At 36.6% G+C, this 23,986-nt stretch overlaps 1 protein-coding gene across 1 annotated transcript; it reads right to left on the reverse strand.

Moving 5' to 3' along the window:
* Nucleotides 1-5,718: 5,718 nt before the first annotated feature.
* FAM117B (family with sequence similarity 117, member B) lies at nt 5,719-23,357 on the reverse strand. The gene is made up of 7 exons (XM_010007330.1): nt 23,214-23,357; nt 16,701-16,793; nt 16,095-16,208; nt 10,141-10,284; nt 9,345-9,570; nt 8,472-8,592; nt 5,719-6,272 (listed from the first exon to the last, which is right to left on the reverse strand). Exons 1-7 carry the CDS (start codon nt 23,232-23,234, stop codon nt 5,954-5,956), a joined length of 1,038 nt encoding a protein of 345 aa, XP_010005632.1. The 5' UTR covers nt 23,235-23,357; the 3' UTR covers nt 5,719-5,953.
* Nucleotides 23,358-23,986: the final 629 nt, after the last annotated feature.

The raw sequence follows: 23,986 nt of genomic DNA on the forward strand, positions 1-23,986 counted from the left end.
TTCTGTTCCCAAAATCCAGGGCTTTTAGCATCTTCCCCTAATAGCAGGATTGTGAAGCACTCAGGAACCAACCAAAACTACTGTAGATGAAGCCAGGAAAAAGCAGATTCTCAAGTCCATTCTGAGGATGCACTGGAGGAATAAGGGTATGGATCAATCAGAAACTTCCACTCTAATGAATCTCCTCTAATAGGGTTAAAAGTGTATATTTTATTTGAAGTAAATGCCTTCTACACTCAGGGCAAATCTTCAGGCTGTCAGAACACAAAAAACCCCTCACTACTAAAAATTAATCCAAGATTAGTCCATAGCTCAAAGTGATGACTTTTTATTTTAGGGAAAAAAAAATAATATATATATATCCCAAAAACATTCCACTATTGCAGTTTGTAAAATTTTCACTGTTTTCAGTAGAAACAGTTCACAAGTCAGAACTCAAGATTCAAAATAACATCGTGCAAAATAGTACTGGCATAACTACACATAGCAAACAGACTACTGTAAATCCAGAACTCAACTGAGCTGCTCCAGTTTTACACCAGTGTACATCACTTTAAAATAGGCCCTTATTGCAGAACACCCCTGGAATTCCTCTTGCTTACAAAAATTGCCTTACATGCAACAAGTAACCTATTAGTACAACATATGCAAGAACACCTCCACAAGTTATCACAGTGTAACACAGGAAAACATATCAGCCAATTTAATACAGAGGCAAATCTAAAGGCAGTTTTGGACAACCCTTGACTGCTACCCTCAAAAATCACACATTTTATTAAATGAAAATAATTTAGAATAAAGCTTAGCAATGTTCTTCTTTAACTATCAATACACTGACAATTAGGGTGGATGAGGTGTCCAGAAAAGTTTTTGTTGTTGTTTTTTTAGCATACTAGATTTTCCAAAGAGAGTTGTTTCAAAAGGAATTTGTATTTAAAAAAAAAAAAAAGTTAACTTCAATGTTATCAGGCCAAGTCCTCTTCTGCAACTCAGGCAGACCTGTCAAGGCTACAGAAGTATCTGTACTCAAATACAAATCCCAGTGAATAAGTATTAAAGACCAAACCTTCAGTATTTACTGATGACATGCAATGAAATCAAGCAAGCAGTAATAGGACTCCATTTACATTCAAAGCATTCAGAAAGAGACTCTTGCAGTTCAGTTGGGGTACAGGACTGGAATTTCACAAAACATTTGTGAATATTTAACATTCTCTCCCCGCTTCACACACAAAGTAATAGTTTCAGAACAATGCATCTAGGTCATCTGTTGTATAAACAAAATGCTAAGAGCAGAACTGTTTTTCAGAGTTGCTGGACACTCACACTCATTTCAAGAAAATATACAGGTACATCTTGCAATTCATGGTCATTTTGTTTTCCTGCATACCTAGGTTGAGGAAAACAATTCCATAAGAATTCTTTGATCACAATTAAACCAACTCCTCCACAGCACTTTTCACCTCCCTAGGTTAGGAAAGGATTACCTTCTACTACCTTTTCTGAGAGAAAACTTTTTTCTTATAATATAAGCCAACCTCGATTGGGCCTAAGCCACTATGACATCTTTAGGCTATGACATTTGAAGAAGGGCACATGCTTAATCTATGGAATTATAGGAAGAAAGCATAATCCTGACATTCTCAGGTGTTTGGATGCTTTTATGTAAAGGGACTTTTTTTTACAGGTTATATTAATTTCATGAGAATAAGTAAGAATGACATACAAGCTTTGCTTTGAAGACATAAGTGCACCTCAGTTCTGGACAACAGGTCTGCAAGTCTGTCCATAAAAAAAAGATTCTTACAAATACAAGTCCTGCCTCAAACCATAAAGATAAAAACAGCAGACCTACGCAGACTGTATGTGGGTGTGTGCACAATGAGTCAAACAGAAATCAAGATACCTAAGAAGTCACCCTGCAGCACTGATTTTTTGTAACTACAGATCTCTGGTGACTCTCTGTGCCTTCTCCTTTGCCCTTTCAGTTTCACAGAGAAGCTGTCAGGTACTCACGACAAGGAAACATTCAGCAAGGAAATACAAACACCACTGGCAGTGAGTTACTGTGAAGACAACAGTTAGCATTTCAGAGAGAGTAGGGCAAGGAATTATTACTGCACCACTGAATTCTATTAAACTCAATAACCAGCAAGAAGTTAGGGATGAGGCAGAAGGATATGGATATGACTAATGGATATGACTAATGGATATGACTGTTTTTTCCTTCACAAAAGGCTCAGCTTCAGTGTTTTCCAACAATCTCAGATTCTGAATTCCAGTAAATTGTATTTTACAAGAAACCAAAAAATAGCCCTGAGAGTAAACATACTTTTTAAGAGCTGCTATTGCTTTACATAAATAAAACACAGCAATCACTTACTAGCACAGCATGCAATATTTAATTTCCATTCCCTTTTCTCCTTACTTGGGATATGTATGCACAACCAAGGATTATATACGTACATATATAATACATATACGTACTCAAGCATTACCTGTTACTTTTCCAAGCACTTAAATTTGTTACTTACAACAGGATTATGGCAACAAGCAAGGAAATAATAGCTGAAGCAAGTCAAACTTAAAAAAGAAGTCCTCTTCCCCTGGTGCCTTGAGGGTTTTTTTTAAAAAAGGATTCCAACAGTCCTAGCTGCCACCACTGACCTTCATTACAACAATGACCTCCTTCCTCTGACTTGTGTAGAAATTGACAACTTGAAGAACATAGTTTAGTGTATCTCAAACAACTGTCAGTGTTACTGAACACTGCCACCAGCCTTTAAGTGTAGCTAGAAGTGTAAATTACCAAGAAAACAACAGTATTAAGTGTGTCAAATTGTGCATAAAAACAGACCTTTAATTCTTCCTAAGCTACAAAGTAGGCAATCAAAGACTAGGTCTATGCATAGTTAGGATTTAAAGTATGCCAAAAGAACTTAAACCCTTTCAGTAAAACTGTGCTTGAGTAATGCATGGGTTAACCCCCCCAAAAAATCCTGGTTATTCCAATCTATACATAAAAGAATTTTTTAAGAGCTCCATGCTCTCTCAAAGCTATTTTGAAATCTATTTAAATACTTTAACAGCTCTGCTATGGCACAAGACAGCACATCAACAGTTTAAGGCTATTTTTTGTATGCATACATATAAAAGTTGGTCTCAGAACACGAATTGGCATATTTTCTTAATTCTGAGTCTTTAGCGTGGATTCATAACAAAGTAGAGCTGCCATGGCAGATAGTAGAATTGCCCTGTATATAAAAAGGACTGAATGTTGTCCTAAATGCAGTTTGTTTTTATAATCAGCAAAAATCTTGCACATTTACATTTGGTTTTTATCAGAGCAGCTCACTAATTCATACAGTACATTGTGCAATAACATATCAAGTAAACTACCAAAAAGATGCTTAAGTACTACAACAGATGCAAAATAAAGTCCTAGGGTAAGAAAGCCCACTGCTATTTGGGAGAGTCACTCTGTGATGAAAACAAACATCAGAATACAGTTTTGGTGAAGTCAGTTAAGTCTCAAGGCTGTAATAAAGGCTATTTGTTAACTTTAGCCCTTTGGCTCTTAACCGTTCAGTTAAGATCTCCTGATAAAGCACTAGGCAGTTCAGCATTGACAGAGAAGCTCTTTACAAACTACTGTTACAGAAACACAAAACAGACTTACAAACACTCCTGAATTACCTGATCTTCTATGAATCCTGTCAGTCCAGGTTTAAACAAACCTATCTAAAGCAATGTATTTTAGGCTTCAAATCACACTGTAACTGTTTCAGGAGAAATTAATATCCACTATACCTAGAAAAGAATTATCAACCAGTCAAATTACATAAATGTGATGCACAAAGCTGCTTATTTTAAAACTGTTCCTCAACAACTACTTCAGTGTAAATCAGAGCTGTTACTTCAAAACAGTTCTTTAGTCACATCTGCATAGTCCTACTTATTTTGATGCAAAGGAAAATGGTAACCCAAATTCTGCTCATTTGCTAATTTCAGAGGGCTACAATTTTAATACTTTTTTGTACATTTTTCATTTGCTGAATTTTTTGATGATGTTTTAAAAAGGGGTTCATTACACTCTAAACACAGGACTTGTGCATTCTAGTGTGATTTACACTTACTTGTTGAAAAAAGCATATTGCTATCAGTTATTTATGTAGGATTTAAACAGTAAATATGCATCAAAACTATTACTATTGTCTGCACAGGCATGCAGGTTGGTTTTTTTCCTCCTAAGTGAAATGTTTGCAACCAAATATTGCATATTAAGCACAGCATAAAACTGTTGTATTTGCAGTATAATCTTTAAGCAAATGCAGTTATGAGGTGACCCAAGTATGCAAGTGATCTGTGGAAGCTATGTACACGCAAGTCAGTGAGAACTGTGCATGTGTAACAGGCCAAAATTCAGATCCAGAAACTGTTCACGATGACATTTCGAAATGTCTGAATCTAACTCTGTAGAAGAGGTACAAGAACAAATTTTTTTCTAAGTTGATATAACACTGGTATTCAGGTCACAGCAGTTTTTTGCATATATATATTGTATTTACTCAAACCCAGGTAATGCACTCCAGGGACGCATGAGAAACCCCAATGAAGTTCCTGAAGAGTTTCCATTTGCAATTGCCTCACCCTCATTTTCATGTTATTATAATTTCAAAGGTACCATAACCTGCTGCATATCAGGACCAGGTATCAAAAAATCCTTTGTTTTACATGCCAGCCTAAGTTGCTCATCAAAAAGGGAGAACGTAGCCACCATAATAAATTCTGTGTAACAGATACCATGCCTGACAAACCATCACCTTCAACAGACACAAAACACCACTACGACAAAAGGGAGGAGGAAATCATGCACAGATACTTCAGTATTATGTGGCCAGGGTCTGTAACGCAGTGACGAGTTACATCAGAGCAAAGTTGTGCCAAGGATGATTAATGATTCAGGCTGACTCCATAAGTGGCCAAGCAAGCCTGTAAGAAGCAAGTCGCATATTTTCTGAAAGAAAGAATACCGAGTAAGGGGATCATGTTTTTTTCCCCCTCCCTTGCACAAAAATCCTATGGACAAACAGAACTATATTTGGGAAAGTGTTTTAAAATGCAATTTTCCAGCTAATAAACCAAGACCAGTGGAAATTCTGTGAAGGAGTTTTAAGAATGTGACTTACCTGAAGCACAAACTTCCCATATCAAAAAAAAGTACACTATACACTAACACTGCTTTATGGACACTCTTCTGTTTTAAAAGCTTCAAACACATTAACTTGTCTCATTTTGTTTAGGGCTGAGGCTGTTCACCAAGGTCACATAATTAGAGACAACTGAAATACTTCAGCAATCCTTTGGTCCCAGCAGCTGTAAAACAGCCAAGTAAAAAAGAATCTTCCCTACAAAAAAAATAATAAAAATAAAAGGCAGGAGGAGGATCATCACCAGTGAAGTGTCTTCTAAACATCCATCTGCTACACACCAGAAAAGGCAAATTTTTGTTACAAAACACATTTTCATACAAAAGACATCTTGCAAAACCATCTGATTGCCCCTCCCTCTGCAGATTACAATGGTAAATGGGATCAGCTGGTTGGTCTTGAGATTTTTAATGGGGAAAAAAGTCAAAGGACACACAGCATCGTAACAACTGGTCCTTTAAATGTCGAAGTATTATGACAGTCTTTGTTTAAAACAGTGTTTAGAAAAGCAGGAGTGAAAGAGAACTGGAGTCTTTGTAAGCAGAAAGTGCAACAGACCATCAACTGCTGCATCCTCCTGAACTTTTCAATGTGCTACCAAACTCTCAATTACATGAACAGTTCATTGACAACAGTGCCATAAATTGTTAAAACAACACAAATAGTGTAATTAGAAAGGTCCAATCAACTGGTTCAAATTTTTTCCCAGTAGTTGTCCAGAAAAACTTCAAGACAATCTAAATTTATCCTTCAGCTTCCTCAATATGTCCTGACTGCTGGAGTATAGAGGTCTGTGGTATTACTGTACTTGTTCCACGAGAGATCCTGTCCTGATCTGTATTTGTAGACAAGGAAGCCATAGAAATGGGCTGTAACAAACCAGGTGTCATGCCAGAGGAGACAGTCAGGCTGTGTGTACTGCCCTTAAGTGTGAGATCCTGTGTGGGAAGAAGTGGCTTGAGGATACTGACAAGACAGAAAGCAGAGCCGCTTTTAGGAATGAAATTCACCTTGTTCTTGTCAGGGCAGTAGAAGGCTGGAATTTCATGTAACGGCTTTGGCCTAGAAGAAAAATACAAATGTGTTAAAATTACATTGAACAACAACATTCTGTCAATGGCAGGTATGTATTGAGAGAACACATCACCAGGGACAAACCAAGATTTAAACTTGAAGTATTTCAGCTACTCAGACACTCCCACCTCAGGGCAAAAGGCAAGATTGTTTACATATAACACAAGATAAACACCATGTTCTCAGCGCAGGCTGTCTCCAAACCCAAGGAAGATACTAACTACATGTTGCAGATCACAGATTCTGTCCATGAATTGGCATATCCAATATATGATAAAGTACTCCCAGTGAAATTCTCCACTAACTTCCACAACCCAGCAAGTTCTGTCACAGACACAAACACTCTTTATACAGCAAGCCTTGTGAAGGAAAGCTGGCACAACATTGCATATTCTAAGAGCTGTTCATGATCATAGAGAGGCCCCCCTTTTCTAGACTTTTCCCTCCTTTGCAGGTTCACCTGAGAGTGGCCTGAATCTCTGTAAAAGATTATCCTATCTTACTTAAAAACTCAACACTGTAAAATGTAGCATGCCCAAAACAGCATTTGTTATCAAGTACCTATAACCTGGAAAAGAAGCATGGAACACATTTAGATCCTGACTTACAGTTTTGCCTTCTCTGCATATAGTTCAACCTACCCAGAGGAATGCTTTATAAAAGACAGAGCTGGAAGGGAAATTGTGGATAGCACAGGCATGCCTTCCGTGTCTATGTGTAACCCTGCGATGTAACTTTACTAAGCTAGTCTACTTTAAGAATAAACTTTGTGAATCTATTCCAAAGCCTCTCTTTCCTGCTGGAAAACAGCCATCAGAAACTTGTACTCAGTTTTTCTTGTAGCACTGTCCTTCAGCCTATAACCTCCTCTTCTCTTCCATGCGTTTTTAAGACAGCCATATGCACCTCTATTTTCATTTTACTAGACCATGCAAGCCACTCTTTCAGTCTGCTCTTGTAGCAGATACCCTACTTTCAAAACTACTTTCGTTCATGAAATAAGGTACATTTCCATGTTAGTTGATTCTTCAAGTGTCCTGAAAACTCAGCCCCATTGATAGGTTGTTTTGTTGTTTGGTTTTTTTTTCACAAATGAAAAGCCTGTAAACTTCAAACAGAAATAATGTTAATCCAAAGTTGAGCTTTAACTAGCTACACTCATGTATTCCATGTATGTGTGGAATACAGTATCAGATGTGAGAAAGATTTTTGCAAGAAACTTCAGTGTCTTAACAACTGCCAAAGCTAGGTAAAAACTTCTGTAGAAGCCCATTTCACTCTACAGCAGAACAGTCCTACAACTCTGTAGCAAGGACAAATGCAATACAAGTCAAATCACAATAGAGTATGTTCTTGGAGCAAATGAAGACTATCTAATCTGCGGGCAACAGAGTTTACACACATTAAAATAGGAGACAGGTAACTTAAGGTACAGAAACCCTTTCCATGTTGCCATGCAGAGGCCATAGAGACCTCTCAAAAATCCATTTGCAAACATCAGAGATGGAAAATACACAAGGCTGCTGTAATTTTTTTTTAGTTACTGCTTATACTAGATGGCATTGTTGAGATATCATAGGCCGTAAAAGAATTATAAACAAATTATATTCCTTGTGTGATGAAATGAAATTTTTAACTATAGGTGAAAATTCTTGCAACTAAATGATGCAAGGGTACAAAAACACCACCAAAAATAACATAAAAAACCTCAGAATATTCCCAAATGCCAAAAGCTGGCTTTTTCAGAGTAACTGATGCATCAAATACTCAGCATCAAATTCACTCCTGTCACTAAAATTTTCTCAACTACATAGACGTAGCTGAAAAAAAATATTGTGTTCAGACTCAAGATGTACACTTGCTTTACAGCTTCTTAGCATATCTCTCTGTACCTGATTATTTGATTTCCTCCCCCACTATCTGCCAGGTAAGGGAGAATCCTCTCTAGTTACCCTGATTTTAAAAAAGAAAAAAAAAATCTCTCAAGGATTTTTATTTTAATACAGAATTCCAGCAATAAAATACATGCATATATATGAGTATATTGTCACACAAAACAAGAGAGAACAGGCTGTTACTATGGTTTTATAACTGGACTAATAATTTTGATCTGACACAAGAATCAATAAACCAGTGGGTAACTCTAAATGTCAAATGTAATTTGTTATGTAGTAAAAATCAACTTACAAGCTTTCTTCAAAGACTTTCACCTTTTCACAGCCCTCTGGAGGTTCACGCTTAAACATGTAGCTGTTGTTGGGTTTTGGTGAGGTAGCATATTTTGGCAAGGGAGAATTATTCCCATTCTCTGCAGAAACAGAGTGTCTCATGAAAAACAATAAATATCTTTAAATGCCCCCCCAAACTGAAATCCACTTGATTATCAATGTTATAAAAGTAAGAAACATTTTTGTTCCCCTCCAAGTCTTTGCAAATAAGCTTATCTCAATCACTTTCCTACTTTCTATTTCTCCTTGTGTAATTTTCATGTTCCTCTGCAATCTCTATTAATTCCTGGACATTTTCAATTTGTCACTGCAAACCTGAATCTATGCTCCTTTGCCTAGCCTAAAGAAACTGGCAGAAGCCATATTCCTTAAAAACAGAACAGTTTTATGTTTAATTATGAAATTCACCTAGTGCATCTCATAAGATTTCTGAAAAAAAACCCAAACAACACAAAAAACCCCAAACAAACAAACACACCACAACCAACCCCAAGCAGCTAAACTTTCATGGGTCGATGTATGAAATGCTAGGTGGTTACACTGTATGCTACTGCTTCTCCAACTTGCTTAAAGTGCTTGAGGAATATATTATTTAAAAACAAAAACTTGTTTCAGAAGCACATTCCTCAGTCACATCTATCCAGCTTCAATTACAGAACACTAGATATGTGCATACACACGGTATTCAGAGCAATTTGGAAAAAACAGATTACTTAAAAAACAACTTCCTACCATTTCTCAATGGATATGGGAAACAAAAGCCCTTTTACTACATGTTCACACAGCAATGAGTTCAAGTTTAGCACTATTGAACTTTAAAGTAACACAGTACCTTTATCTCTGGAATCAGCAAGAAGATCATCTGTAGAACATGGACTTTCTTCATTGCCTTCGTTACAGATGGTAAGAAATGAGTTTGGAGATACTGACTGCGATCGACTGCTGCTGTTGCTACCCCTGTCTGCTCCACCAGGTGTTTGGGTATCAATGCTGCGAGTACTACTACTACGCTGAACCAACGGAGGTGGTGCACGGTGCCCATCTGGAATATCTTGAGGCTGTTAGAAAAAAAGGTATTGGATGGCTGCTCTTATCTAGTTAGCTATTTCTTTAAGCACACATTGAAAAGATCCCCTTGAGATTTCTTTTCTCAAGGCTGAACAGCCTTTTCTCATCCGAAAAATGTTTCAGTCCCTTAATCATCGTTGTGGCCTGTATTTCGGATACTTTATTACTAAGTTTACCACTAAGAATACCTAAAACAAAAAATTAAAATGGGCAAGTTACCCTTCAAATGGGATGCAGACAGGGCAACATGGGCAAAAAGAAAAAGTTACTACAAAAACTTTCAAAACAGACCTTGTGCCTCTTCCCCTGTTTTACTAAGATTTCTTCTTTTATTGGAAAACAAATTACATCACAGTAGCCATACATAAACTGTTCAGATTCAAACTTTAACTCTTTCCTTCATTTTGCCTTTCAAGAGACTTTTCAACTAGCTTTATTAAAGAAAGCAAAATTAATTTCAGACAGATTTAATTTAAAAACTGTAAAATAAAGCTTGACTTAAAATCCTCAGAGCAAAACCACAATAATTATAGAAAGCAATCATGGTAGCAGATACATACAACAAGCTCTTCCTCTTTGTCTCCAGTCTCCTTAATTATTATCTCAATCTCCTGATTGAGTCCTTCTACACTGTTTCGGAATCGTGAACCTGTTGATTTGGTAATAGGTATCACAGGAACAAGAGCACTCTTTGGGATGGGAGCCTGGAGAACCACAGACAATAAGAAAGCAATGTAGATTTACTTACTAAGCAGTTACTATTTCTACTAAAAGTGAACCTTTAAACAGAACACATCTATAATTCAGTATCAACAATTTACATGAAACTATGGTGATTGTGTAAAATGGATACCTTAAATGAAGATACAGACATCCTGGATTTTGTTTCAAATTGCTTTCTAGCAGGAAAAGCTTTAAACAATTTAATCTCAAAACTTCTCTTGATATGGTCTACCTCCAGCTCAACACTGCTTTACAAAGAAAAATGTTACAGCAAACATTTTAATGTAAGCAATCTTGAAGCCTTTAAAATATATTCATGTTCCTTCTGAAATGAGCTGCTATACAACCATTTTTCTTCCTTCACTCTTGGATTTATCATTTGTAATTTCATTAAATCTGCATTTTATTGGAAGTCTGCTGTCACCTATAGTAACAGGACACATGCAGATGGAAAATTATTCCACAAATGCAAGCCTGCATTATGCTAGAAATTAAGACCAATGTAGGAACTGTATTAAGCCAAAATAAAAGGTTGACAAAACAACTTAGGAAGACTTCCACAGAAAAAATAATATTCCAAACTCAAACATTAATATATAGTTACTTCATAATGGAGATTAACATTTAAAAAAGCCAGGGTTTCACAGTATGTATGAAAACCCCATTGTCAGAAAACACGGTACTAAGTACTCCAGAGCCCCTTTTGATACACCACAACCTTGTTTTCCCCATCCTCTCCATTAACATCCTCCTCCATTAAAAAATCAAGCTACCAGAACATTAGAAGATTCTGCCCTAAACTTCAACAGACTTTTTGCAATTATGTAGGGCAAATTGAATGTTTTCTGCAAGCACTTAGTTCAACTCAAAAGACCAGCTTGGCACTTAAAGTCTCAGTAGAATCCCTGTGTAAAATTCCTAGACTCCATGGCCTAGTGAGCTGTGACTATGTCCTCTACTGACTGAAAGAAGGTAGGCAGCATTCTCACCTTCAAAGCCGTTTGTGGCTTTTTTTTCCCCTCTAAGTAACAAGACTATGCACAGACAGACTCCAAAATACTGCAACTTTGCATTTGAATTCTTAAAAACTACATAAAATTGGCTTAGCAGAAGAACTACCTTAGAAAAATTAACATAAACAAGAGAATTCTAAATGCAGATAATAATGCAGAGTTTCTAAGACAGCAAAACTTATGCATTATATTGCTTTTGCTTCACCCAAACATTAGAAAAAGCTAAAAAAAACCCAACAAACAACAAAAAAGCCAAAGGCTTGCACAAGAACTACAACAGCTTCTGCTCAGGAAATGCTTGTGATTCTGTTTATGACAACAAAACCCAAACATGCTCATAATGGCCAAACTTGGAAATGCTTTCAAAAGTAATCTTCAAAAGATGATGAAAAAGAGAAAATAGAAACCACTGCAGAAAAGCACAAAAAAGCCTGAGAAATCAACCCTGCCTGTTCCAAACAAGGCCTTGGATCAACAATCCAGTAAACTAACACAAGCCATCATCTGGACATAATACAGGTACATACATCAGCACAAGCATAGGCGCTAATAAAGACCGTTTATGCACCCAATTATTAAATAGTACATTCTTAGGACAAATTGAACTTTTTAACAAGTTGAAAGCATAATGCTTATCTAAGACTTCAGCAGCCATTACCAAAACATTATTTCCTACCACAGCAATTAGAAAAGCACAAGTTGCTCCAATAGAGTTTCTTATGGTTCAGTACAGCATGTTTTACTTCCAAGAGAAGTAACACATTGTACATGACTAAGAATGACTTGTTAACCCAGAGTGTTGGAAGGTGGAAAGGGAAGGAGGTACCGTTACAGGGTTGGAACAACCAGCCTCAAAACAATAATATTTGCATTGGAAATACTGTTTTCACAGAGGTCTGCATGGAGCTGGGCCCTGACATGCTCGAATAGGCTACCAATGTCTGACTACTCACCTTCCTATTTAGGAATGCAAAAAATGAAGGTCTCAAACACATGATCATAAATGTAGTGCTCACGTAACACCATACTGTCAGAAAATTAAGAGACCTGAAACTTACAGGAAAGGCATAAGCTCACAAGATACCAATTAAGGGTGATGACAAAATTAAATTTTCAGAGGCATTTCAGAAAAGTTATTGAAGCTTTTCCAATTTTTCAACAAGCAACAGAACTTTAATAGAATCCAAGGTCTTTTGATGCTTTCAGATATTAACATTAATACACCTCAAGGTTGAATGCATCATGGTAAATCCACTCTATAATGAAATGTGCTTGCTACCTATGTAATGTGGTAACAGTGAAAAAAATGCAAAACTGCAAAACTCTATCTGGTTGGTCTCAATATTGGTGGATGCTTAGGATCAATCAACTGATAAGACATTAAGGACACATGCTTCCCAGGAAAGTGAAAGGAGCAGGCTTGGTTCATAGAGTCCAGCAGTAGTATAACAACAGCAAATTGCACTGAGAAAAAAAGATTATTCTGAAAGCCCTAATCCATTTATTCTTCCACCTGGCTTCAGGTCTGGCCTCAATTCTAGTTTCTCCATTACATTAAAGCCGAGAATAAAGGAAGAACCCACTGGTTTGACTCCTGTTTACAGATTTAGTAACATGCAATTGACTCAAAATCCAACAGTCTTGGAAGCACCCCGAGATCATCTGAGGAGGCTATAACCCTTCTGCAAACTCATCTTCCTGTAGAAAGAGGCAGAATTGAACATTTCTGTCATCATGAAAAAATAAACTAAAAACACATTCAATTGCTCTGGGAAAAAAAAAAAAAAAAAAAAAAAAAGAGTAGTCAGGAACAAGGACTTGATCAAGTTCCTCACCAACTATTTCCTCATTTTGATTAGAGTGAAAAGAATAACTAACAAATTATTCCATAGAGATTGTGTGGATTTTTTTCTTAAAAAAAAATAAAAATAGAATGAAAAAGTACAACTAAACAATCAATTGGAAGCCCTTAGGTAGCAAGAATCACTGTAAAAATTCTGTTTAATCTCAAGAACTGTGGCAAAGCTTAAGCGTCTACTAGTAGGAAAGAGGAAATAAATACACTGGAATTGCTTCTTTAATTTAAATTAGAAGAGTATGTCATTTCCAAAATGTTAAACAGTTTACCTGGTCTCTGAGAAGGGACTAACAAGGCAATTTCCTAACACATTTTCTCAACCTTGTCAGGAATCCAACCCTGGATTCTTAGAAACCTTTGTATGACCCTCTAGAATAAACAACTGCAAGTTTTCTTCAGTTTGGAAATTTTAAAAAATATAAATTCTAAATATTCTAATCACTAGCAGCAAGTGTTTCCACACAGTCCTTCCCACAACTCCTGAAGGAACTGAGCTGGTCTCAGAAATACTAGTATAGCAGCTCCCTGCAAAAGCATGAGAAAGCTTAGGAACTTCGCTCTTGATGCCCACAGTTACAGATTTTCACTCTGACTTAGAAAGCAGCCTTTAAATGCCACTAATTTAACTTTTCATTTACTCTTTTTGAAGTCATCTGTAACTTCCTCCCTTCACAAGTAGCTGGACACAGTTGGCACAAAATTTACCGAGCAATACAATGGCTTGCCTTGTAACACAATGCTGAAAAAACTGCTTTGCCTCAGTTTATGTTTTATAGTCTGTTTCACAGGCTTAAAAGCTAATTATCTGTTGTGCAATATTTTATTCACATACTCTAAATTTTGGCAGAACTTAAAAAGACCTTCCCACAAAAAGCAAAATTTAATGAGCATGATAATAAAATAATTATGATGCAAAAACCACATACATAATTTGAAATGGGGTATTCTTCATAGTAGTAGCATCACTGTTCATTTTCAAAACAAAAAACCACAAAGATCATCTATGTTAAAGTGAGAATAACCTAGCATTCAAAAATCTACAGGTTTGTACAATACCAAGCCAAACCTGTTAGACTGCATGTAATTCTCTGGAGTGCTGAAGGGCCTACAAGAGAAGTTCCTCAGTACACTATTTTTGTTGTTGTTGTTGAAATGCCTCAATTGCCCACAAGTACAGAACAAATCTCCAAAAAAGTAAACAAGACCTGAATTTTTTTTTTTTTTTTTTTTTTTTTTTTTTCTTTTTAAATAGTGGAAAAGAAGTCTCAGTAGTTAGACATTGAGCAGTTTAATACTGAAACACTACTCAGAAACTTTAAGAACACTGAGGTATATATATATATATGTATAACATTTTGGAATGTTCTGACTTAAACGACAGCCGTCACTAAGATTAGCAGCATCCTACACTACATGCATACTGTGGTAAAGCAGATTAAAATGTAGACATACTAGATAGCCTGTTTCAAATTAAAATTGTTCTTCTGCTACTCAGAAGGAAACAGTTTCATTTCAAGATTTAAGGAGTCTGAAGAAGTAATTCCTAAATTATTATGTCAAAAAAGGTAATTCTAAAAAAGTCTAGTACAGTACTTATAACAATATAAAGTACTGAACTCAAGAGGCACTTATGTCCTGAAAATCCATTACTTGTAATTAGCTGAACTGTAACAAGGATAAGTTAGGGTCTGAGACAAAAGATGCTACTGATTTTTATACAAAAGCAGGAGTTCAGAAGAACAGTGCAGGAGAAATTAAAAACACTGCTGTACTTTCTTATTTCCAGTCTTGAAGTATAACAGATTCACTCAGACACCTGACTTATATCTAAAAAAGAACGTGGCTGTTCAGGACTGTATGTATGGTTCTCCCTTCCATGTTTTATTTCATCCTTTATCAGAATTGGCAAGTACCTGTAGAGCAGGACACATGCTGATGTCACAAAAGCTTTTCTCCCTGGCCTAAATTACTTCCGTAAGTATGGAATGACAAAAAGGAAACAGTTTTAATTAACTGGTATCCCAGTACAATATTTTTTATAAGAATGCTAACTGTATTTCAGGAGTAACTGGGAATATGATTAGATCAGCAGAGAAGCTTCAAAGCTCAAGTACTTTCTCAATTCACGACACCGACTGTTCCACAATTTCTTTCAACTACATTGTCTTGCAAGGCAATTGTGGGGGATTTGTTCTTCTTGTAACTTCTTGTAACTGTTACAATAATTGTGTATATATTGTAGATATAAATGTGATACATCAGGAGGGGGGGAAGTGTTCCTTTGAGAAAGTGACGAAACTTTCCTATTGGTTTTCTTAAAAATACTCAAGCAAAAGACACTTGAAAAAGTATCTGTGTTTCTAAGAGCCTGTAATTTTTTTTCTACCTGCTATGAACTAAGTTAGAAATATTATCTCTCTGTGAACCTGACTTCATTAGCAGTCTTGAGATAAAACTAAAACTGCACACAGAAAATGTGTGATCAGCAAAAACTACAAATTTATTTTACTGTATCATTTTACCACCCGTTTGCTCCATGTCATATTGTACATGCAAATTCAGAACTGTTACAGCAATGAATTATTAAAAAGATAAATCTATGGTTCTAGATTAAACTTATCCATCATCCTTTTGTAGAGTCTGCGGAATGCACTTTAACAGATAGCTAGAAGGATCTATCCATCTGAAATTCTTTGAAATTGGGAGTTCAAAGCCAACCCAGTCAAGTAACAAAAAGATCCAGAACATCATAGACTAGACGAAATGGAAGGGAACATCTCTTTTTTGTAGAATTCACCTATAGGTACAGTATGTTTAGCACTATATGGTATTTTTAAGTTGCCTTTAAAGCAAATCACAACCTTTAAAGGATCTTAAAATAGTATTAGCTACCCAACCTGTCCAAAAAACACAGCCTTACCTGACTGTGGTTAATGGCTGCATGGTTACCATGAAAGGGAGACTGTCTTTCTTTATCGCGATGATGCCTGCTGCTGTGTTTGCTTCTCTGCAATTGCTGACGCAATTTTGCAATCTAATAAAGGAAAAAGTCACATCAGATTTCCACAGTTACATTCAGGTACACACAGTTTAATCCATTTTATTCCACCACTCAGTTAAGATTCTTTACTGCCACAACATTCATAATTATTGCCAGCACTAAATTAGACTGAAGTTCTTGCAAACTCAACACGTTAGCTAGCAGTTCAGCCCAGAAGATACCTCTAGAGGTTTAATGAAATAATGTGATAAACCTAAAGTTGGAAAGTAGTCTGTTCATGGCTGTATTTCCTTCTTTGATGAAGAATTTGACACTTTCTTTCCCACACATTCAGCTTATAAATTTTAATAGTTCTGCATTTTTCTATGAAATCAATATGAAACTAACAGCCATTTCTTGTATTTTTACCAAACCCATGATAAATCAAAGCAGTACAATATTTATGCCTTCCAGAAAGCACACTGTAACAGTGCATACCAGTAAAAAATCTAATCCAAAGGTATCTCAAATAATAGCATTTCTGACCTCCTTGAGTTGATCATTACTGCCCCATGATGCTGAACGTTTGTGTGAGCTTCTCTTCTTTTCTAAATACTCTTCAGCCCAGGCACTTTCAGTCTGCAGCAAGAAGTTCACAGAATTAAAAGAAAGCTTTCTGGCAAAATATTTTGAGATAAATTAGAAGACAGAAAAGTGTTAAGATTTGCTAGGTTGAGAACTATAAGTGAAAGTAGTCACTGACTAGAAGCATGTCTGACAAGTAAAGTAGAAAAACTGGAGTGGAACTACGTTATTAAAAAAAATAGAAAACAAACAACAACACAGAAAACTTGCAACTTTCAGACCTACTCTAATACAGGAATGTGCTAGTTTTCACTCCAAATTATTAAGCATAAGGTAGTATTGACAGCCAGATGTACCACAAGCTGTAACAGAGCTCTGCAGAACTCATATGACAGAGCTGAATTTGGGGAGATGATACATTTTATTTCTTTCACAGAAGCCTACCTTGTTATTTCTGACACATTAGCAAGAGTAGCTTGGTGTAAACATTGTAAAAGCCTGCACCAGTACAGCTTCAAAATCATGTTCATGCTCAGAAGAATGAGAAAAACGAAGGCAAGGCATACAAGCAGCACTGTATCTATTACAAAACAGGGAATTATTTTATTAACGCCTCAAAGGGCTTCAGGTTCAGTTATCTCAGGTCAAGCAGAAAGCAACACAGGTAATACTAAGCCAGTTTCACCAAAGCAACCAAGTCATTAATATTTAAGATAGAAACTTGCAAACATACTGTGGTGAAAAAGTTCTGAGAAATTCAAAGTATCATTAAGGCAAGCCATATTTATTTAAGGGTAGCAAAATGGACAGGCAAGCCTGTGATAATACTGGATGCTTTGTGACAGTTTGCACTCCTGCTTAACACTGTCCAGATGACCTTCAAAAGCAGTGAACTGTAAAGGCTCTAAGAAGAGGGATAGTACATCTATCAGGAATCTCCATGCAGTCACAAAAAACATACCTAAGAAAGCAGGGAGAAGGATTTCTGGAAGTAGCTTACATAGTGAAAGTGACAGCGAATTCCTTTGAATTCACTGTTGCCACAGTGCAGCTCTTAGCACACAGCAGTGCTCTAGCTATCACAGCTTTAGAAGTCACTGATAGCTCACCTTCTCCTACAGACAGGAACTTAGATTGCCTCAAAGCCTTCACATCTCCAGCATGCAAAAGATGTAATTACATTTGAGAAACAGCTTGCAAGACACAAGCTGACCCTTCTTATCCCATCTGTATCAGAGCACAGAAACTCACAAGGCCTTCAATGACGTGTTATTTTTTAATCCCCATTTTCCAGGGAAAATTGAGGTGTAATTCCAAACATAGAGGTTGCAATTCGCATCACTTTGAGATAAAAGTTTCATCTAAATGAAACCTTCACTATCAGTATTTTTTAATCTTCTTCATTTGAAAAAAAAAAACAAAAAACCAAAAAAACCCCCTAGGATAAATATGAATAATAATAATGCAGCAGCATTGCTTTGTAATTCTTATTTCATAGCAAAATTAGAACCCTTTAGAATTTATTTTCCATCTTATCTTCATAATAAAATAGTAATTGGTAGCTCCCATCCCCAAGTTTCCATTTTTTAATCAATTGCCAATCCAGAGTCTCATCCCATCCTCTATCTTCTTAGGCAATTTTAGACACAAATTCTAACTTCCCAACTCAACACAATCCTTACAATTGCCTACAGTATTATAATTAACACTCTAATTAACTTTTGCATTTAAATTATATTCAAGATTTTTACTCAAGAAAATGAAACCTTCACTATCAGTATTTTTTAATCTTCTTCATTTGAAAAAAAAAAACAACAACCAAAAAAACCCCCTAGGATAAATATGAATAATAATAATGCAGCAGCATTGCTTTGTAATTCTTATTTCATAGCAAAATTAGAACCCTTTAGAATTTATTTTCCATCTTATCTTCATAATAAAATAGTAATTGGTAGCTCCCATCCCCAAGTTTCCATTTTTTAATCAATTGCCAATCCAGAGTCTCATCCCATCCTCTATCTTCTTAGGCAATTTTAGACACAAATTCTAACTTCCCAACTCAACACAATCCTTACAATTGCCTACAGTATTATAATTAACACTCTAATTAACTTTTGCATTTAAATTATATTCAAGATTTTTACTCAAGATTCAAGGCTTATTTCATTAAATAATATCTGACTCATTTTAAAGGTTAAGGATTGCTTTGATACTCATTCTCAAAACAGTCAGAAATCTTTTTAGAGCAAGAGTAAGAAAGACATTAAATTATAAGAAGCCTTTACCTCAAGACAAAAGTATAAGATTATTTTGGCAACTCTCCTGACTTTTTCCCCACATTTTGTTTATAATAGTTATTTTCAAGAAACACAGACTCAATAAACAACAGGCAATGAGGGATTCCTATTTCTCTAGGCTATTGAGGTACTACTATTTGCTTATTAGTTGCTACCATTCATAAAATCCTTTTGCCTGTTCTAGAATTACAAAAATAAATTAGTTTAAGGTTAAACCTATCTCTGTTAGTAGAACACTTAAGATAAAGTCTAAGATGCAAAAACTTCATAGTTGAAATTCATTACTCTTTAAGAAATAAAAAAATACAAAATAACTGTTGTATTTCTCTTCAATTTTGACATAGCTGTACTTCAAACAACCACAGCCAAAGTCAAACAGGTTTCATTCCAAGCAAAGAAGACAAGATTACAAACAGCAGCACTTAAAACATGTATCTGCATGAATGAATTCTAGCCAGACCATAGGACAGCTCAGCAACACACATCATCCAACAAACATTCTGCATGTATATAACTCACTCTGGTTTTATAGACAGATTTCATCAAAATAATCAGTTGAAGCATGAGTCTGATACATAGCCAGTCTCTGTGTGACCTGGGATATCTTCCACAGCTCTCAGCTATGACATATGGGCATCTCTAGAAAGGTCTGAAAGCCAAAGTGTGTCACTAACTGCTGTCTCTTTCCAGTTTGCTTCCTGAACAACTCTACTCCCTCTGCCATAAATCTGCAGAATCAAGATACTCTGCTTATGCAACTTGAAAGTCTTTTGTATCTCAGTAGACTCAATTCCTGTTCCCTAAACTTTTGAAATCTGAATGCAACCATTCCATCTCAGACTTTCTAAAATTTGAAATTACACACTGGAGCCAGAATATCTTGTAAGTGAAACTTCATCCAAATATCTGGTCTTTAGAAACAATAAATGATACAAATGGCAAGCCTATAATTTCTTGGGAAAAGAACTATTGTAAATCACATTTTAAAACTTGTTCCTAGCTTACGAGGTTGCTCTCAAGCACACCAGAAAGATTAAAAGCAATAATGTCTCATAAGTGTCATATCAATATAAGCTTTAGATATACGGATGTATGTCTGTAGCCCAAAACTTGCTACTGGTTTGATAAATCTTAAATTAGGAAGTGCGAACAGATCATTCCGTTTCCCTCAGCAATGTATTAACATCAATCACCACCACTGACTTCACTCATTCTGCAGAAATATCCGATGCCCTCTACAGTCTTGCCATTAATCTCTGCACATTTCCCCTTACACATGAAAGCCCCACTACCACAGCACCTAGATGTATCAGAATTGGAAGAAAAAGACAAAATAAAAATATAAACCAAAAAGGATGGCATCTAATCTAGCTAGAAAGTTCACAGAATATAATAGCCCAACCATGACTCAGATTAAACTGCAACTAAGCTGAAGGAGATCAACTGAATATAGCAAATACTTTGGTAGCAATATAGAAATGTAATTATTTTGAAAAAAAAAGTATTATTCTAAGAAATTAAATATGAAAAAAAAATAGCTAAGGCACCCCGACTGGCTTAGTTCTGTCCTCTAATAGCTAAGCATGAACAGCAACTCCTTGTCTATCTTACACTCAGAGAATTGCTGGAGTTGGAAGTGACCTCTAGAGATCATCTAGTCCAACTCTCCCACTGAAGTAAAGCACTTTGCACAGGACTGCATCCAGGCAGGTTTTTAATATCTCCGGAGATGGAGACTCCACAACCTCCCTGGACAGCCTGTTCCAGTGCTCCGTCACCCTCACTGTGAATAATTTTTTCCTCATATTTAAATGGAACTTCCTATGTTCCAACTTGTATCCATTGCCCCTTATTCTGACACTGGGAACTACTGAGAAGAGCCTGTATCCATCTTCCTTGCATCCACCCCTTAGATACTTATATATATTGATAAGGTCTCCCCTCAGCCTTCTCATCTCCAGGTTAAAGAGTCCCAGCTCTTTCAGCCTTTCCTCATAACAGAGATGCTCCAATCTCCCTATCATCTTCACCACCCTCCTCTGGACTCTCTCCCTCTCCAGTAGTTCCCTGTCTCTCTTGAACTGTGCAGCCAAGAACTGGATGCAGTATTCCAGCTGTGGCCTCAAAAGGACAGCGTAGAGAGGGAGAATATCTCCCTCAACCTACTGGCCACACTCTTCCTAATGCATCCCAGGATTCCACTGGCCTTCTTGGCAGCAAGGGCACACTGCTGGCTCATGGATAATTTACTGTCTACCAGGACTACCAGATACTTCTCCTCCAAAATGCTTTCCAGCAGATCTACGCCGAACCTATATTGGTGCTTGGTGTTCTTCCTCCCCAGATGCAGAACCCTACACTACTTGTCCTTGTTGAACCTCATAAGGTTCTTCTCTGCCCAACTCTCCAGCCTGTCCAGGTGATGCTGAATGGCAGCACAGCCCTCTGGAGTGTCAGCCTCCCTTCCTAGTTTGGTATCATCAGCAAACTTGCTGAGGACACACTCTGTCCCCTCATCCAGATCATTGATGAACATGTTGAACAAGACTGGACCGAGTACTGATCCCTGAGGGACACTGCTGGCTACAGGCCTCCAACTTGACCCTGATCCGTTGATCACCACCCTCTGAGATCTCTCACACAGTCAGCTCTCAATCCACCTCACTGTCCACTCATCAAGCCCACTCTTCGGGAGTTCCTAACAAGGATGTTTTGGGAGATAGTATCAAAAGCCTTGCTGAAGTCAAGGTAGATGACATCCATTGCTCTCCCCTCATCTAGCCAGCCAGTAATGATGTCATAGAAGGCAATCAGGTTGGTCAAGCTCTTTGGTGAATCCATGCTGACTTCTCCCAATGACATTCTTCGTTTTCACATGTTTTGTGATAACGTCCAGAATTATTTTTTCTAACATCTTAGCAGGGACAGAGGTGAGACTACCCAGCCTATAGTTCCCTGGGTCCTCCTTCTTGCCCTTTTTGAAGACCAGAGTGACATTAGCCCTCCTCCTCTCATCATGATTTGCTTACCTTTTTCAACCCATCTTCTAACTATTTTTTTCCAATTCACTTTCCTCCAGAGAAAACTTGTTCCTCAGCTCTCCTTTCTTCACCAGTTTCTATTTCCACTTTTTCCCCTACAAAACACTTTACTTCTCTACAGATGTGCTTCAAATTGTGGTCCTTTCTGCAAACTGTTCTGCATCCAGAGAAGATGATAATGTAGCAATGCTGCAGACATCACCTGCTCAACATCCTGCACATCAGAGTAGACAGCACACAAAAATATAGGTAGCCACATTTTTGTTATTTTTACCAAACCCAAAGCAGGCTCAGACTCAAGTAGGTCCCACATGCTGTCCGTTTCTTTTCCAACTGCATTTTATTTATGAACTTGGAAATTGATGGGGGGTTATTGTTGAAACCATGCTCCAGGGCTTTAAAATCTGAAGTCTGACTCTTTCTTTCACTCTACAACCTACAGAAATCCACTGTCTGACTGCATCCACAGAAGGAGAAATGAAACACTACAACACTTTATGGAAAAATCAAGCTTGAATCTGTTCTGCACACAGGAGGATTCATGTAACAACAGCTCACTTTAATGGGAATGACAAAACAACTGTCAAGATAAGCGTTCACTCTTGTAAGGCTGGTTTCATTCAATTGTTTGTTAGTTCTGTCTTTACAGAAGACATAGGACTAAACCTTTAAAACCTTTGAAATTTTTTCAAGTTGTTGAAGTTTATTGGCAAATAATGTACTTCAATACTTTCCAGCTGAGCTAAATTTGAACATTATTCATGATTCAGTGAGGCAGTTCTTCAATGCGAGTAATTCTGTACTTGGTGAATAGATCCCAGATGAACATTAAAAGGCCTTTTACAATCACAGGATGAACAGCCTATCATAGAAAAGGCTACATTAATACAGGCACTACAGAAGCTTTTTTATTCAGTTTTAAGACAGACATCTAAGGAGTCACTAAGTTCTCTTGTATAAATTTAAACTAAATATTACTTAATACCAGTGCAATCTAGTTTCATTTTCAGGACATAATTTGAAAGTTATTAGGAACTTGCAAGCAAGCAAGCTAATGTGAATGTTTTTCAGGAAAAACTTTACATTTAAATCATGTCTTCACATTTAAATCCTTCAAAGACCAAAATCTATCCTACCTGTGTGGCTTTGTCTCTCATACATGGAGCAGCTTGGCCATGATTATCACGAGGCCATTGTCCAGCAAGGTATGGAGCAGCAAGTGTATCCAATGAGGAAGTCCGCCGAACAATACTGGAAGGGCTTGATGAAGGTGGTCTTGACTTGTCAGCTAGAAAAAAAAACAAAACCAAAACAATTGATTAGAAAGAAAGCAAGACAGAGATATTAACTATTTTAATTACCTACAAGAAATCATATCAAATCGGAACGACTATTTTATTAAGTATACAACAAGATGCTTTTAATAAAATAATTAAGTTTGCTTTTCCAGGCTCTACTTTGGTTTAGTAGGCACTGAAAGGTGTTTTTTAAGGTTTCCTTAATAACATTCATACATCACAAACATTGTATTAGTACTCACACGCCACCATTTAATCCCTCAAAGATGTAACAGTCCTCGATTCTTAAATGATGAAGGTTTGAAATAAACAAACATAGCTAAGTTTCCTTGTAGATAAAGGCTAACAAAGAAAATCTGTGCTTAAGTTTTTCAATTTAATGCCAAGTTTATAGTTCATTCTACTAACCCTTTACCCTTCACCTACTTTAAAGGACGCTGTAAACTGACAGGTTTTATTAACCACCCAGTATATATGGCAGATGCACAATTATGTTTAACCCTTAGATCCAGAAGTCAACTTTTATAAGGTAATTATTAACTTTTACAATATATTTAATTTATCTCCTTCCTTTACATCCTACTTTCATATTTACCGACACTACACCTTCT

This window comes from Chaetura pelagica, unplaced genomic scaffold, assembly GCF_000747805.2.
Source record: "Chaetura pelagica isolate M959 unplaced genomic scaffold, ChaPel_1.0 scaffold21, whole genome shotgun sequence".
Lineage (NCBI taxonomy): Eukaryota > Metazoa > Chordata > Aves > Apodiformes > Apodidae > Chaetura > Chaetura pelagica.

Bases quoted from the DNA above. Each gene is read 5' to 3' on its own strand.
- FAM117B (XM_010007330.1), bottom strand. From the start codon at position 23,234: ATGAGAGACAAAGCCACACAG. The intron at 10,285-16,094 runs GTAAGGCTGTGT...GTGGTTCTCCAG, and splicing joins CAGCCATTAACCACAGTCAG to GCTCCCATCCCAAAGAGTGC. The intron at 9,571-10,140 runs GTATGTATCTGC...TTTTTCTAACAG, and splicing joins ACAAAGAGGAAGAGCTTGTT to CCTCAAGATATTCCAGATGG.